Here is a 12,975-nt window from a genome sequence, read left to right on the forward strand (position 1 = left end):
TGCGAGAGTTAATTGTTCAACAGTTTAAGGACAACATTTCTCAAAGAGCTATTGCAAGGAATTTAGGGATTTCACCATTTATGGTTAGTGCCATTGAATACCATGAATTGATTGACGTGAACCCCGACTTAAACAAGTTGAAAAACTTATTCGGGTGTTACCATTTAGTGGTCAGTTGTACGAAATATGTACTGTACTGTGCAATCTACTAATAAAAGTTCCAATCAATCAATCAATGCCACACACTGGTACAGGTACCCCGGTGGTTGGAGACCACCGATCTAGAGAGCAATTGGAAGGAAATGTATTTTTTTGTTCTGTTGCCAAAAACACAAGAAGACAAAGAAGAATCACAAATCCAAAACATATAAAATCAAGGCTACTTTTGACAGAATTTAGAAAAAATTGTCAAATATGTCTTAAAGACGACGATTACTCACACAAAAAAGAAGCGAGTACAAACATGGTCCGACACCGGACACACCCAAATGTTGCCGTGCTTCTGCAGATCCTTGGATGTGATGACTGTGGGGTAAAAAAAAAAAAATAGACCAGTTAGTACAAAATTCTTAATTTTTATTCTTCTTGGTCTCACCTTCACAAAGTGCAATGCAGTTCAGATTTCGACTTTGAAGAAACCTTGATTGGATTGGACGGCTCTGTTCAAAACATCAAAAGACTTACGGAAAAATGCTTTTCTGAGTTGCTAGTATTGTTTGGATTGGCATTATTAAGCTGGATTCGGCTCAATTGGTTTTTGGTGACAAATTCGTATTGTTTGTCCCTCACCTGTGGTATGGTGTTCATGCGGTTGTAACGCTGCACTAGCTCGTCTTTGGTGGGCATGCGGTGTTGTCCTTTCCCCATTCCTGCATGTAACACAACACAATTCCATTACAATGACCTTAGCTTGAGCAGTAATAAGAATTGTCCTGTGGCGGTCTCCTATGTTTTATACCAAAGACAATGTTACCCACAGAGCTCTCACTCTTGCGTCAAATTTACTGAACCGAAACGCCAGTACAGTGATATTGTACAGTAGTTGATTTTGGACAAGATTGGAATGTGTAATATGGTGACATGACAGCAGTAAAGAATGACAGCATGACTTAAAGGGCCTCTCGAGTGTTCACAACATTGGCACTTGTATTCTGGAACTCTAAGAATGATGTTGGCAGGCATAATTCTGCCCAAAATAGACACAGTAGTAATTTTAGGCTTGTTTAAAAAAAAAAAAAAAGTTTACAGCACTTTTGAGAACGGTCACCTTTAGCGCCAAAATGTGGACGCACTTTTGAGAACGGTCACCTTTAGCGCCAAAATGTGGACGGTCTGCTGACGTCACCCACAGAAGACTGCAGGTAATTTCATATGGTGTAGTTTAGATCGTCCCGATACCAATATTTTTGTACCGGTATATCTGGAACACTCTGACCCTCCACGTTCAAACTGCTTCCATAGTGGAGTGTTTTAAGTCTCGTCTTAAGACCCACTTTTATTCTTTGGCTTTTAACACAAGGTGAGTTGTGTTGTCCTCTGTCCTCTGTTGTCCTCTGTGTTTTTTATACACTTTGATTTCTATTTTACTGTTTTAATTGATTTTACCCCTTAAAATAGTTTTTAATCATATTTGTTTTATATTGTTTTTTTTGGTTTTATATTTATTTATTTTTTGTGTTTATTCAGTCATTGGTGGAGCATAATATATATATATTTTTTTAATATTGTTTTTAACATGGCTGTGCAGCACTTTGGAAACGTTATTGTTGTTTGAATGTGCTATATAAATAAAGTGGATTGGATTGGATTGGTACCAAAATTTGTCCATACTTTTCGGTACTTTTCTAAATAAAGAGGACCGCAAAAAAAATGCATTACTGGCTTTATTTTAATAGTGAACATACAGGACAACTTCTCTTTTAAAGATAGATAGTACTGTATTGATTCCTTCAGGAGAGTTAAGTACCAATGATTGTCACGCACACACTAGGTGTGGTGAAATTTGTCCTCTGCATTTGACCCATCCTCTTGTTCACCCCCTGGGAGGTGAGGGGAGCAGTGAGCAGCAGCGGTGGCCACGTCCGGGAATCATTTTTGATGATTTAACTCCCAATTCCAACCCTTGATGCTGAGTGCCAAGCAGGGAGGTAATTGGTCCCATTTTTATAGTCTTTGGTATGACTCGGCCGGGGTTTGAACTCACAACCTACCGATCTCAGGGCGGACGCTCTAACCACAAGAACAATGAGCAGTAAGTAAGCAAACAAAGGCTCCTAATTTGCAGTAACATATTGTGTCATTTTCTATTCTATCATTTTGTCCAAATTATTAAGGACAAGTGGTAAAAAATGAATGATTAATCTACTTAACCCTAACCCCTAACCCTTATACCTATACCTCGGGTTAGGGGGTTGGGAGGGTGTCAAACGGGTACTTTTTAGCGGCTATAGGTATAGTACCAATTATGATTCTTTAGTATCACGGTACTATACTAATACCGGTATACCGTACAACCCTAGTGTAGTTTGGGTTTTGGTAGCATCTTTATCAGAATCACGGGGCGGTACAGCTCGGTTGGTAGAGCGGCCGTGTCAGCAACTTGAGGGTTGCAGGTTCGATTCCCGCTTCCGCCATCCTAGTCACTGCCGTTGTGTCCTTGGGCAAGACACTTTACCCACCTGCTCCCAGTGCCACCCACACTGGTTTAAAAATGTAACTTAGATATTGGGTTTCACTGTGTAAAGCGCTTTTAGTCGCTAGAGAAAAGCGCTATATAAATATAATTCACTTCACTTCACGATATAAACAGGGAAAGAAAAGCAGCCCCGGCAATCAAAAATAAAAGTAAAAGAAGGTAAGAAAAAAAGAAAGTATGTGTTGTCCTCTTCCACTGATGTTTTCCTCAAGAAGTTTGAGGAAATGCTGAAAGAGCATGAGGAAACATGCTATGGTGTCTGTGAAAGAACACAGAACTCCGGAACTGTCTTTTTTAATCATAATGCTAACTATATCAGTTTTTAAGTAGCCATGGACCAGGGCGACAAAAACATGCAATTAAGTGATCAAAATAATATTTTGAAATGCCTTATTCTACACTGTCTACGCGGGGAAATGGGCTCCTGTTCTGTAGACAACGTCACACCAAGAGGGGGCGGCATATGGAGTCTGGCGATGGAAAGAGATGCGTTCCAAGTACAAGTACTTAACACTATTATTATCTGTAAATTTCTTTGTCAACATAAAAAACGTTAACTAAAAATAAAAAAAGACTTGTTGAAATGTTTTTCTCATTTTCGATTTTGTGCACAATTGGAAAATGGACAAACGGACATTTTCAACATACTTTTTGCTTTTCTATTTGAGAAACCAGGTTTACCCGAAAGTAGTTTTACTTGGACTTGCAGTTAAAAAAAAAAAAAAAGACAGGAAGACTTATTTTCTTTTTCTTCTATGTCCCACTCTCCCTTGTGGAGGGTGTCCGGTCCGATCCGGTGGCCATGTACTGCTTGCCTGTGTATCGGCTGGCGACATCTCTGCGCTGCTGATCCGCCTCCGCTTGGGATGGTTTCCTGCTGGCTCCGCTGTGAACGGGACTCTCGCTGCTGTGTTGGATCCGCTTTGGACTGGACTCTCGCGACTGTGTTGGATCCATTATGGATTGAACTTTCACAGTATCATGTTAGACCCGCTCGACATCCATTGCTTTCCTCCTCTCCAAGGTTCTCATAGTCATCATTGTCACCGACGTCCCACTGGGTCATTATTGTCACCGATGTCCCACTGGGTGTGAGTTTTCCTTGCCCTTATGTGGGCCTACCGAGGATGCCGTAGTGGTTTGTGCAGCCCTTTGAGACACTAGTGATTCAGGGCTATATAAGTAAACATTGATTGATTGATAATGGAGTCTAAAAAAGTTGAGGTAATGGCATGTCTTTGTTAACCGAGACAAGAATTGAAGATATTGAAAAATACAAGTTATATTATTCTCTTAGTTTTGGTTAAATATTAAAAAATTAATGACAGACGAATTAACAGTGGTTAAATTACTTTTACACGTGTATTGTAAGCAAGGTGTGTAAAATCTTGTGTGTATTTTTATAGTACTCTCTATCCATTACATATACTTATAAATACTCCAGTCATTATACATAAATATATATTTTTTGCAATTTAATGCACTTGCGGATTAGATTTTACCACATAGTAATGACAATAAATAGAATCCTAATCCTGAAAAATGAGGATTGTACCTAAGCATTAACTTTGGATACATTATTTTTGCACCTGCCTGATGGTCGAATATATAAAAACGTTATATTACAATGTTGACTGCACACTTAATAAAGGGTTTTATCAGGGTAGCAGCTTGACCGTGTAACGTATTATACTTTTATTGTAGAACGAATGCAAGCCAAGCAATATCAAAGGCGGATGAAGCAGTACACATAAAGTCTTTAACAGTCCTTATTTACGCAGCCACTACGAAAAATGGTACAGTAGAAGGCTCAGTAGTTGAAATGAACAGCACAGGAGCATCCCTTGAAAACCTTTCACACATGTGATAATGGGGTGACCGTGTTGCCAGATGGGGACCAGGACTTGTTCCTACCTGAGTATCCAAAAGATATGCTGGAGATGGGGCTGAGATAGATGCCCTTCCCGTACGCGGCCCCGTGTAGCTTGGGTTTGGAAAGAACAGGAGAGAAGGGTCATTTTAACAGCGTCTTGCATTATATGTCCATTACTTGCTTGTACAAGAAATTCTAAAGTAGGCAAAGAGTGATGGCGTATTGGGGATGGCAGATGTCACATTGCATTGCAGTGTGATAAAAAAACATGTATGGTTTGGAGGCAATGTGACAAAATTAAAGCGGACAGAGATGGGAGTGTAAGTGTAAAGTAGGGAGGAAGCGATTGACATATTTTATGTTTATAATCAGTCCAAGCTCCAATGTTTTTGCTTATCATATGTTTTAGTCTCAAAAGCAACTTTAAATTATAATATAAAAAAAGATGAACAGATGCAATGTGACTTAGTAATGCACGTATTCAAGGCCATACATCAATATTTAAAAACAGTATATGTTTGTGATCACCGCCCACGACATTAGGTACATATCCAGGTCTATATGAAAAAACAATTCTGCCTCCACAGAGTGAATCATGCTCTATTTTTATCGACACTGTCTGAAAAATACGACAATGAGTTTGATATTGTGGCACTGAACATTTTATCGTACTGTTTGGCAAGGATCACATGCTGAATAAACCAAAAATGTTGGGGCTATTTTTATAATTTTCCATTTTGTAAAGCAACCCAAGAGCTTTTAGGCGAGGCAAGTTTCTTTATAGAGCACAATTCATATACAACAGCTTAAAATAACGCAAGCATCGGGCATTTTTCTTCGAGAAACGCAAAAAGCCATAAGGCGATGATAACAGACGCTTGCTGGTCCACCACTTCGAGCCTTGCATAGTTATTATCGTCAGGTAAATACAACCACTATTTCGAGTTTCTTCTAGGGATGTTTTTCCTCAAAATTGTATCTGGGCCATTGATTCTCAAACTTTGGTACATTTACCAACAGTGGTACGCCAAATTTCCCATATTCAAACACAGTGTTCAAACAGTGTGTAAGGTTACAATTTCCAAAATATTAAATACGGTATTTCCTTGAATTGCCGCAGGGCATATAGTATGCACCTGCCTTGAATTACTGCCGGGTCAAACTCGCTTCGCAAAATAATTAGCGCATGCTTAGTATTACCGCCTGGTCAAACTCGTGACATCACGAGTGACACTTCTCCTGTCATCACTTTCAAAATGGAGGAGGCTGATTTCAATACCGGTAATTTGAAATCGCATAAAGGGAAGAAGATTAAGAGCTATTCAGTAGGATTTACGGTCCAAGCTTACATCACACGCAAATTTTTGCTGCATGCTTTTGGTAAGTACCGGAGTGAGAAGAGGTTTTAAAATGATTAGCGCATGCTTACTTTTACCGCATTCCTTTGGTAAGCGCAGGAGTGAGAAGAGGTTTTAAATCAATTAGCGCCCCGGCGGCAATTCAAGGAAATACGGTATACTTGTTAAATAAAACCTCTGCCTTAGTATTTAATGAATACTTACACCTACTATGCTACTGGATTTTAATGTTGACATTATGGTTGTACTTGGTAAAAATAAAAAAAAAATTAGGCTGTAAACACATACAGTGTAACAATATTTTGACTTTATTCTCGTAATATTATCCATTTTTGAAGTATGTTATAACTTTTTACCACTACCTAATTTTCTGAAAAATGTAAAACCGTATTCTTCGTTTTATTTCTCATAATATTATTATTTAAAAAAAAATCCATGTTACAACATTCATCATCATCAGCCGTTGTCAGTCCACTGCTGGACGAAAGCCTCAGCATGTTTCTGCCAAAGTGAACGATCTCTAGCTGCTCCCTGCCACTGCACTGTTCTCCAATATTTGTCTATTTCATCTCGCCATCTCACTCTCTGTCTTCCTCTATTTCTGCTCCCATCCATGGGTCTCCATGATGTCATTAGAGAAGTCCATCTATTATCGGTTCTCCTACTGATATGTCCAGCCCACTTCCACTTATTTAATTTGATAGTTCTCATAATGTCTTGAACTTGCGTTTGTTTTCTCACCCATTCATTTGTTTTTCTGTCTTTATATGTGATTCCGAGCATATTTCTTTCCATGTTGTGTTGTGCTGCTGCTATTTTCTTTTCCATTTTATTTGACAATGCCCAAGTTTCAGCTCCATATGTCATGATTAAAGACCTTTCTTTTTAGGCTTAATGGTATTTCTCCTCTCATGATATTGCTCAGTTTTCCATATTGGCACCAGCCTAATCTGATTCTCCTCCCTATCTCCTGCTCTTGACTCTTTTCTTTCAGACTAAATCTCTCCCCCAGATAGATTCATTAACTTCATCAATTTCATTTCCATTAACAGTCACAGGTCCATGAAGTACCATGGAATTTGCCATAACTTTTGTTTTCTTCATATTCATTTTCAATCCACAACATTTGCTGGCATTTGCAAGGTCTTTAAGTTACAACATTATGCTTCTAAAAAAATTATAATATGGCTTTACCCTCATAAAAGTGTTACTTTTTTTTAAGATTATAATTTTTTTCTCTTAATATTATGTTTTTTTTTCCTGATATTTCCACATGTTTTACTTTATGCTCATAAAATCACTGCTCCTACTCCTACTGTACCTAATGAAGTGGCCGGTGATTGTTGAAAAGCAGCAGATTTGCTGCTCTACGGTGATTTAGAGTAAAATTCCAACTTTAAATCTGCTTCTGGTTCTCTGAGTTAGCATGTGTAGAGGGAATTAAAAGTTCCACCTGCATGGTCAGTTCCTTGTTGCCCCTTTGAGTACAATGTTTTCCAGATACTGACCTCGTTTGACAGAAGCTCTCCTTCCTTACAAGAAGAAGTCTTTACTCACTGCAGGTCCAGTTTTCCTTTGCGGCGTCAGACCTAGCCTACACTTTGCTCTAAGTGGTTCACCCCAAGAGGGCGCACGGGCATCTTCCTATAACAGCTGATGGCACCGTCCTTGGAGGTGTGCCGTCCAGTGTTGCCCACATTGGCCAGGAAGACCCTACCAGTGCGCCCTGTTGGCTCAAAACTCTACTGGCAAAACAGCCCAGAAGGGAAGCTGGCATCTATTAACTGCAAAAATGAATCAGCCGGACAGTCAGCCTGCTCTGTTTGAAAGCAGGCTGAAGGTCCGAGAAGGCGTGGTGCAGTGAAGGTGCAGGTACCTGCAGTTTGGTGTACGAGGCATTGACTAGTCCATTTCTCAGAACAGAGTGCCAGTTCTCTATATGGGACCCACTAGAGCAAGTGTAGGGAGAGACGAGAGAGAAGAGGCATGATAAAATGATGCAGTTCATTCTGGCTTCTTATTAATTCATGCATATTTAAAAAATGTGCCTCAGTTTGTTTGACCATTAAAAGTATGATTGAGCTGTAATGTATTGACGTTTGAGAAGCACACGTTGTTTCCTTAGAGAGCGGACTTTGCACAATTAGACACAATACCCCGGTTTGGAAATACTTGCCCATGTTGAATGAGGAGGTACAAAATAAGCAAAAAAACTAAATATATTAAAGTTAAAGTACCAGTGATTGTCACACACACACACACTAGTTGTGGCGAAAATTGTCCTCTGCATTTGACCCATCCCCTTGTTAACCCCCGGGATGTGAGGGGAGCAGTGAGCAGCAGCGGTCTCGCACCCTGGTTTCATCTTTGGTGATTTAATCCCCAATTCCAACCCTTGACGCTGAGGGCCAAACAGTGAGGTAATGGGTCCCATTTTTACAGTCTTTGGTATGACTCGGGCGGGGTTTGAACTCACAACCAACCGATCTCAGGGGGGACACTTTAACAACTAGGCCACTGAGTATGTGTGTGTGTGTGTATATATATACATGTATATATGTATATATATATATATACATGTATATATGTATAAATATATATATATATATATATATTTATTTATGTATGTATATATATATTCCCCCCCAAAAAATCTATATATATATATATATATATATATATATATATATATATATATATATATATATATATATATATATATATATATACATACATATACATACACACATATAAATATATATATATATATATGTTTTGTATACATTCAATGTTATTATTAAATTCCATTACGTACTGCTATGTACGGACAAAATGGTGTCCTCCACTTTCTAATACAGTGTTTCTTAATAACCTCGGCAGTGTTCCACATACTGTAGGGCGCAGCGGTTCCCAGTTGCAATACACTTTTCCGCCACTTGTGGCAGTAATGCCAATATCAAAAAAACAGAAGAAGTCTGGATCTAAAATCATAATTTAAGTTTCTTAAGTGAAAAAATTATGACTAAAGTGGTGTAGCTGTTTTTTCCTTTGCATTTTATTGACAGTATAGTTAAGAAACATATTTATTATTTTAAATTATTCATTCTCGCACTAAACTAATTGTTGCGACGCTATGCTTAGCACACTCCTTATCGTTGAGAAATTTACATCAGTTGCATAATTTTGATCTTTGTATGTATGATGAGATTATCACAGATACTCAGGATGCAACCTTTTAATCAATTTGAATACTAGGATATTGAGACTGATTTGGTGGATTAAAGATTCCTTTTTTATTTATAAATGAAATTGTAAATGGGTATTTTGGTGGGTCGAGTTTGAAATGTATTGTATTGTACTGTACTTTGTATATAATATGATGATCCCTGTCAATAAGATGTGTGTTTCTAGGGATGAGTTTTTACAAAACAGACTTTGATAATAACAAAAGAAACAATAATGAAATACAAAACTGTGTCTGTCTGTAAATAAAATAATAAAAAAGTAGCTGTATGCAAATGTATTTTTCATTCTTTATGAGTGCATTCTTATGCCATAAATTTGATTACATCTGTTTTGTAATCACCTCTACCTAAGCCTAAGGTTTATGTGTTAGATAAATAATAATGTTTCTGATTAAAACATGGTTTCATATAATTTGCCAAGGTTGCTATTCTGTTAAACTGTAAGTAGTTTAGATATAATTATTGAAGAAAGATTAATTTATTGTTTGTATTAGAGTGAGTCCCATGCCCCTCTGTAGTGGGAAAGTTGGGCACCAGGGTCATAAAGATTAAGAACCCTGACCTGACCTGCCTTCTTACCTCCTTTCTGAAATACTGTACTCATTAAAGCTTGCAGGCAGAAGTTTGTTTGATAAAAGTGAAACTTTTGTGACTTCAATATAATTTTACAAATGCAGAAAGTTGCCTAAATGTAAGTTGTATTAAGACAAAGAAAACACTGTAAAAAAATTACCATAGATTTTACAAGTTGGTAGCTCAGTCGCCAGAATTTTACTGTAAAAATAACAGTGGTACCGTTTACCCGTTTACAGTAATGCACCGTAAAAAAAGGACTGTAGATTTTCCGGGGGGGAAAAAGCTGGAAGCTCTGTCGCCTAAGTTTACTGTAAAAATAACATTTGCACTTTTTTCACATTTACATTACTGCACTGTAAAAAAGGACTGTAGATTTCAGTAAAAAAACTGGAAGTGCTGTCGTCAAAACTTTACTGTAAAAATAACAGTGGTAATGTTTCTCCATTTACAGTAATGCACTGTAAAAGCGAGTATTTTACAGTAAAAAAACTGCCAGCTCACTCGCCACAGATTAATGTGATGAATAACAGTGGTTTCGTAAGAAACTGTAAAAAAAAAAAAAAAAGACCACAGACTTTACATAAAAAGTTGGCACCTCAGTCTCCAAAGTTTACTGTAAAAATAAAACTGTCAACTCAAGTCGCCAAATATTACTGTAATAAATAACAATGGTACCGTTTTCTCGTCAGAAACTAAAAAAAAACAGATTTTACAGTAAAAAGTTGCCAGCTCAGTTGCCAAAGATAACTGTAATAAACAACAGTGGCACTGTTTTCTCAAAAGAAACTGTAAAAAAAAAGAAGGCCATAGATTTTTCAGTAAAAAGTTGACGACAGCTCAGTCGCCAAAGTTTACTGTAAAAATAACAGTGGTACAGTTTTTCCATTTACAGTAATGCACTGTAAAATTGACTATTTTACAATAAAAACTGTCGGCTCAGTCGCAAAAGAATACTGTAATAAATAACAATGGTACCTTTTTCTCGTAAGAAACTAAAAAAAAAACAAATTTTAGAGTAAAAAGTTGGCAGCTCAGTGGCTTAAGATAACTGTAATAAACAACAGTGGCACTGTTTTCTCAAAATAAACTATAAAAAAAAAAAAGACCATAGATTTTTCAGTAAAACGTTGGCAGCTTAGTCGCCAAAGTTTACTGTAAAAATAACAGTGGAACAAATTTTCCATTTACAGTACTGCACTGTAAAAATAACTATTTTACAATAAAAACTGTCAGTTCACTCTCCAAATATTACTTTAATAAATAACAGTGGTATCGTTTTCTCGTAAGACACTGTAAAAAAAAAAAAAAAACAGACTATACAGTAAAAGGTTGCCATCACAGTCGCTAAAGTTTACTGTAAAAATAACAGTGGTACAGTTTTTCCATTTACAGTAATGCACTGTAAAATTGACTATTTTACAATGGAAAAAACTGTCAGCTCAGTCGCCAAAGATTGCTGCAATAAATAACAGTGGTATCGTTTTCTCGTAAGACAATGTAAAAAAAAAAAAAAAAAACAGACTATACAGTAAAAGGTTGCCATCACAGTCGCTAAAGTTTACTGTAAAAATAACAGTGGTACAGTTTTTCCATTTACAGTAATGCACTGTAAAATTTACTATTTTACAATGAAAAACTGTCAGCTCAGTCGCCAAAGATTGCTGCAATAAATAACAGTGTTGTCTTGTAAGAAACTGTAGAAAAAAATATATATTTTACAGCAAAAAGTTGGCAGCTTAGTCGCCAGAATTTTACTGTAAATATAACAGTGGTACAGGTTCTCCATTTACAGTAATGGACTGTAAAAAAAGGACTGTATATTTTTTGATAAAAAACGCTGTCGCCAAGTTTACTATAAAAATAACAGTTGTACTGTGTTTACATTTACAGTAATGCACTGTAAAAAAGGACTGTCGATTTGTCAGTGTCTCATAAACATATAATCTACCAGGTCCGCCAGAGAATAAGATGATGGAGCAGGAAGGATTGGTGTTATCAACTTGTGACTTTGTAGCTTTATTTAACGAGCACTCAGACTCCTCAAGATAAAACGTATCCAGAAAAGCGACTATCGAATAAGACTTTTAGCAACTCCGATAATGTAAAGCAGGGGTAGGGAACCTATGGCTCTAGAGCCAGATGTGGCTCTTTCGATGACTGCACCTGGCTCTCAGATAAATTTTAGCTGACATTGCTTAAAATGGTAAGTAATGAATAATTCCGCTGGTAAACACAAAAATAACGTTCAAAATACAAAAACATTCTCATGCATTTTAATTTATCCATCCTGTCAGGTTGAGTTGTTGACGAACCCCAAGATGCAGGGATGGTGGCAGGCATTGTAAAGGAAAACATGATTTAATGTCCAAAATATAAAGAAAAAACACAAACCAGGAACAAGGAATGGACAAATTGGAAACAGGGAACAAGAACCAGCACACAGGAACTAGGAACAAAAAGACGACAAGCAATCCATGGCATACAGGAACAGCGACAAGTAGTAGCACGACATCGACAGGTGTTAGCGACAATAATCCAGCCCTGATTGGATGAGAAAGCAGGTCTAAATAGTGGCTGGCTGATTGACACCAGGTGTGGCCCGGTGCCAATCATCCACAGATGAGGGGACACAGCACTCAGGGAGACAAACAGGAACAGGAACTAAAGACAGGAAACAAAGACAAATGCAGAGGAAAAACTGAGACATAGTCGAACTGTCAGGGACAAGCCTGACACATCCGGTTTCTACCGCACCTGTTCAAGAAGTCGCATTAATGGTAAGAAGTATTTTATTTATTGTTGGTTAGCTTCAGAATAACAACGTTATTAAAAAGAACAAGAGACTTATTATACTCTAAAAATGTTAGTCTTACTTAAAAATGCACACATTTAGTTGTATTCAGTCTTAAAAAATATATTATATGGCTATCACGGAAATACTTTTCAAAATATTTGGCTTGTATGGCTCTTTCAGCCAGAAAGGTTCCCGACCCCTGCTGTAAAGTATTGCTCTTCTCAAAAAGCTGTGAGTGATGCTGCCATCTAACGGCATTTCCACGTCTTTGTGGAATTGGAAAAAAACAGCAAAATGACAACGAATAAATTCCATTTGTAGTTTGCAAACGCATGTTTCTCTTTGGAAAATGCATGATGGTCAATAATGAAAATGTGGTGATAATTGTAAGCCCCCACCAATGGATTGGAGTCCTGTATATGCAATATATACCT

General features: G+C 37.3%; 1 protein-coding gene and 1 long non-coding RNA gene across 18 annotated transcripts in view; both read right to left on the bottom strand.

The window, feature by feature from the left end:
* LOC133536781 (protein mono-ADP-ribosyltransferase PARP6) overlaps positions 1-12,975 on the bottom strand; it is a 96,448-nt gene that overhangs the window by 1,531 nt on the left and 81,942 nt on the right. For all 17 annotated transcript variants that reach the window (XM_061877444.1, XM_061877433.1, XM_061877382.1 and 14 more), the window contains 5 exons: positions 7,803-7,875; positions 4,610-4,679; positions 790-869; positions 596-659; positions 441-525 (listed from right to left, as the gene is read on the bottom strand). In XM_061877444.1, the coding sequence (XP_061733428.1) occupies positions 441-525; positions 596-659; positions 790-869; positions 4,610-4,679; positions 7,803-7,875 (372 nt within the window). The remainder of the gene's footprint in view (positions 1-440; positions 526-595; positions 660-789; positions 870-4,609; positions 4,680-7,802; positions 7,876-12,975) is intronic.
* On the bottom strand, positions 1,228-4,603 carry LOC133536845 (uncharacterized). The gene is made up of 2 exons (XR_009802567.1): positions 1,309-4,603; positions 1,228-1,267 (listed from the first exon to the last, which is right to left on the bottom strand). It is a non-coding gene; the product is annotated as an uncharacterized LOC133536845 (long non-coding RNA).

This window comes from Nerophis ophidion, linkage group LG02 (assembly GCF_033978795.1).
Source record: "Nerophis ophidion isolate RoL-2023_Sa linkage group LG02, RoL_Noph_v1.0, whole genome shotgun sequence".
NCBI lineage: Eukaryota > Metazoa > Chordata > Actinopteri > Syngnathiformes > Syngnathidae > Nerophis > Nerophis ophidion.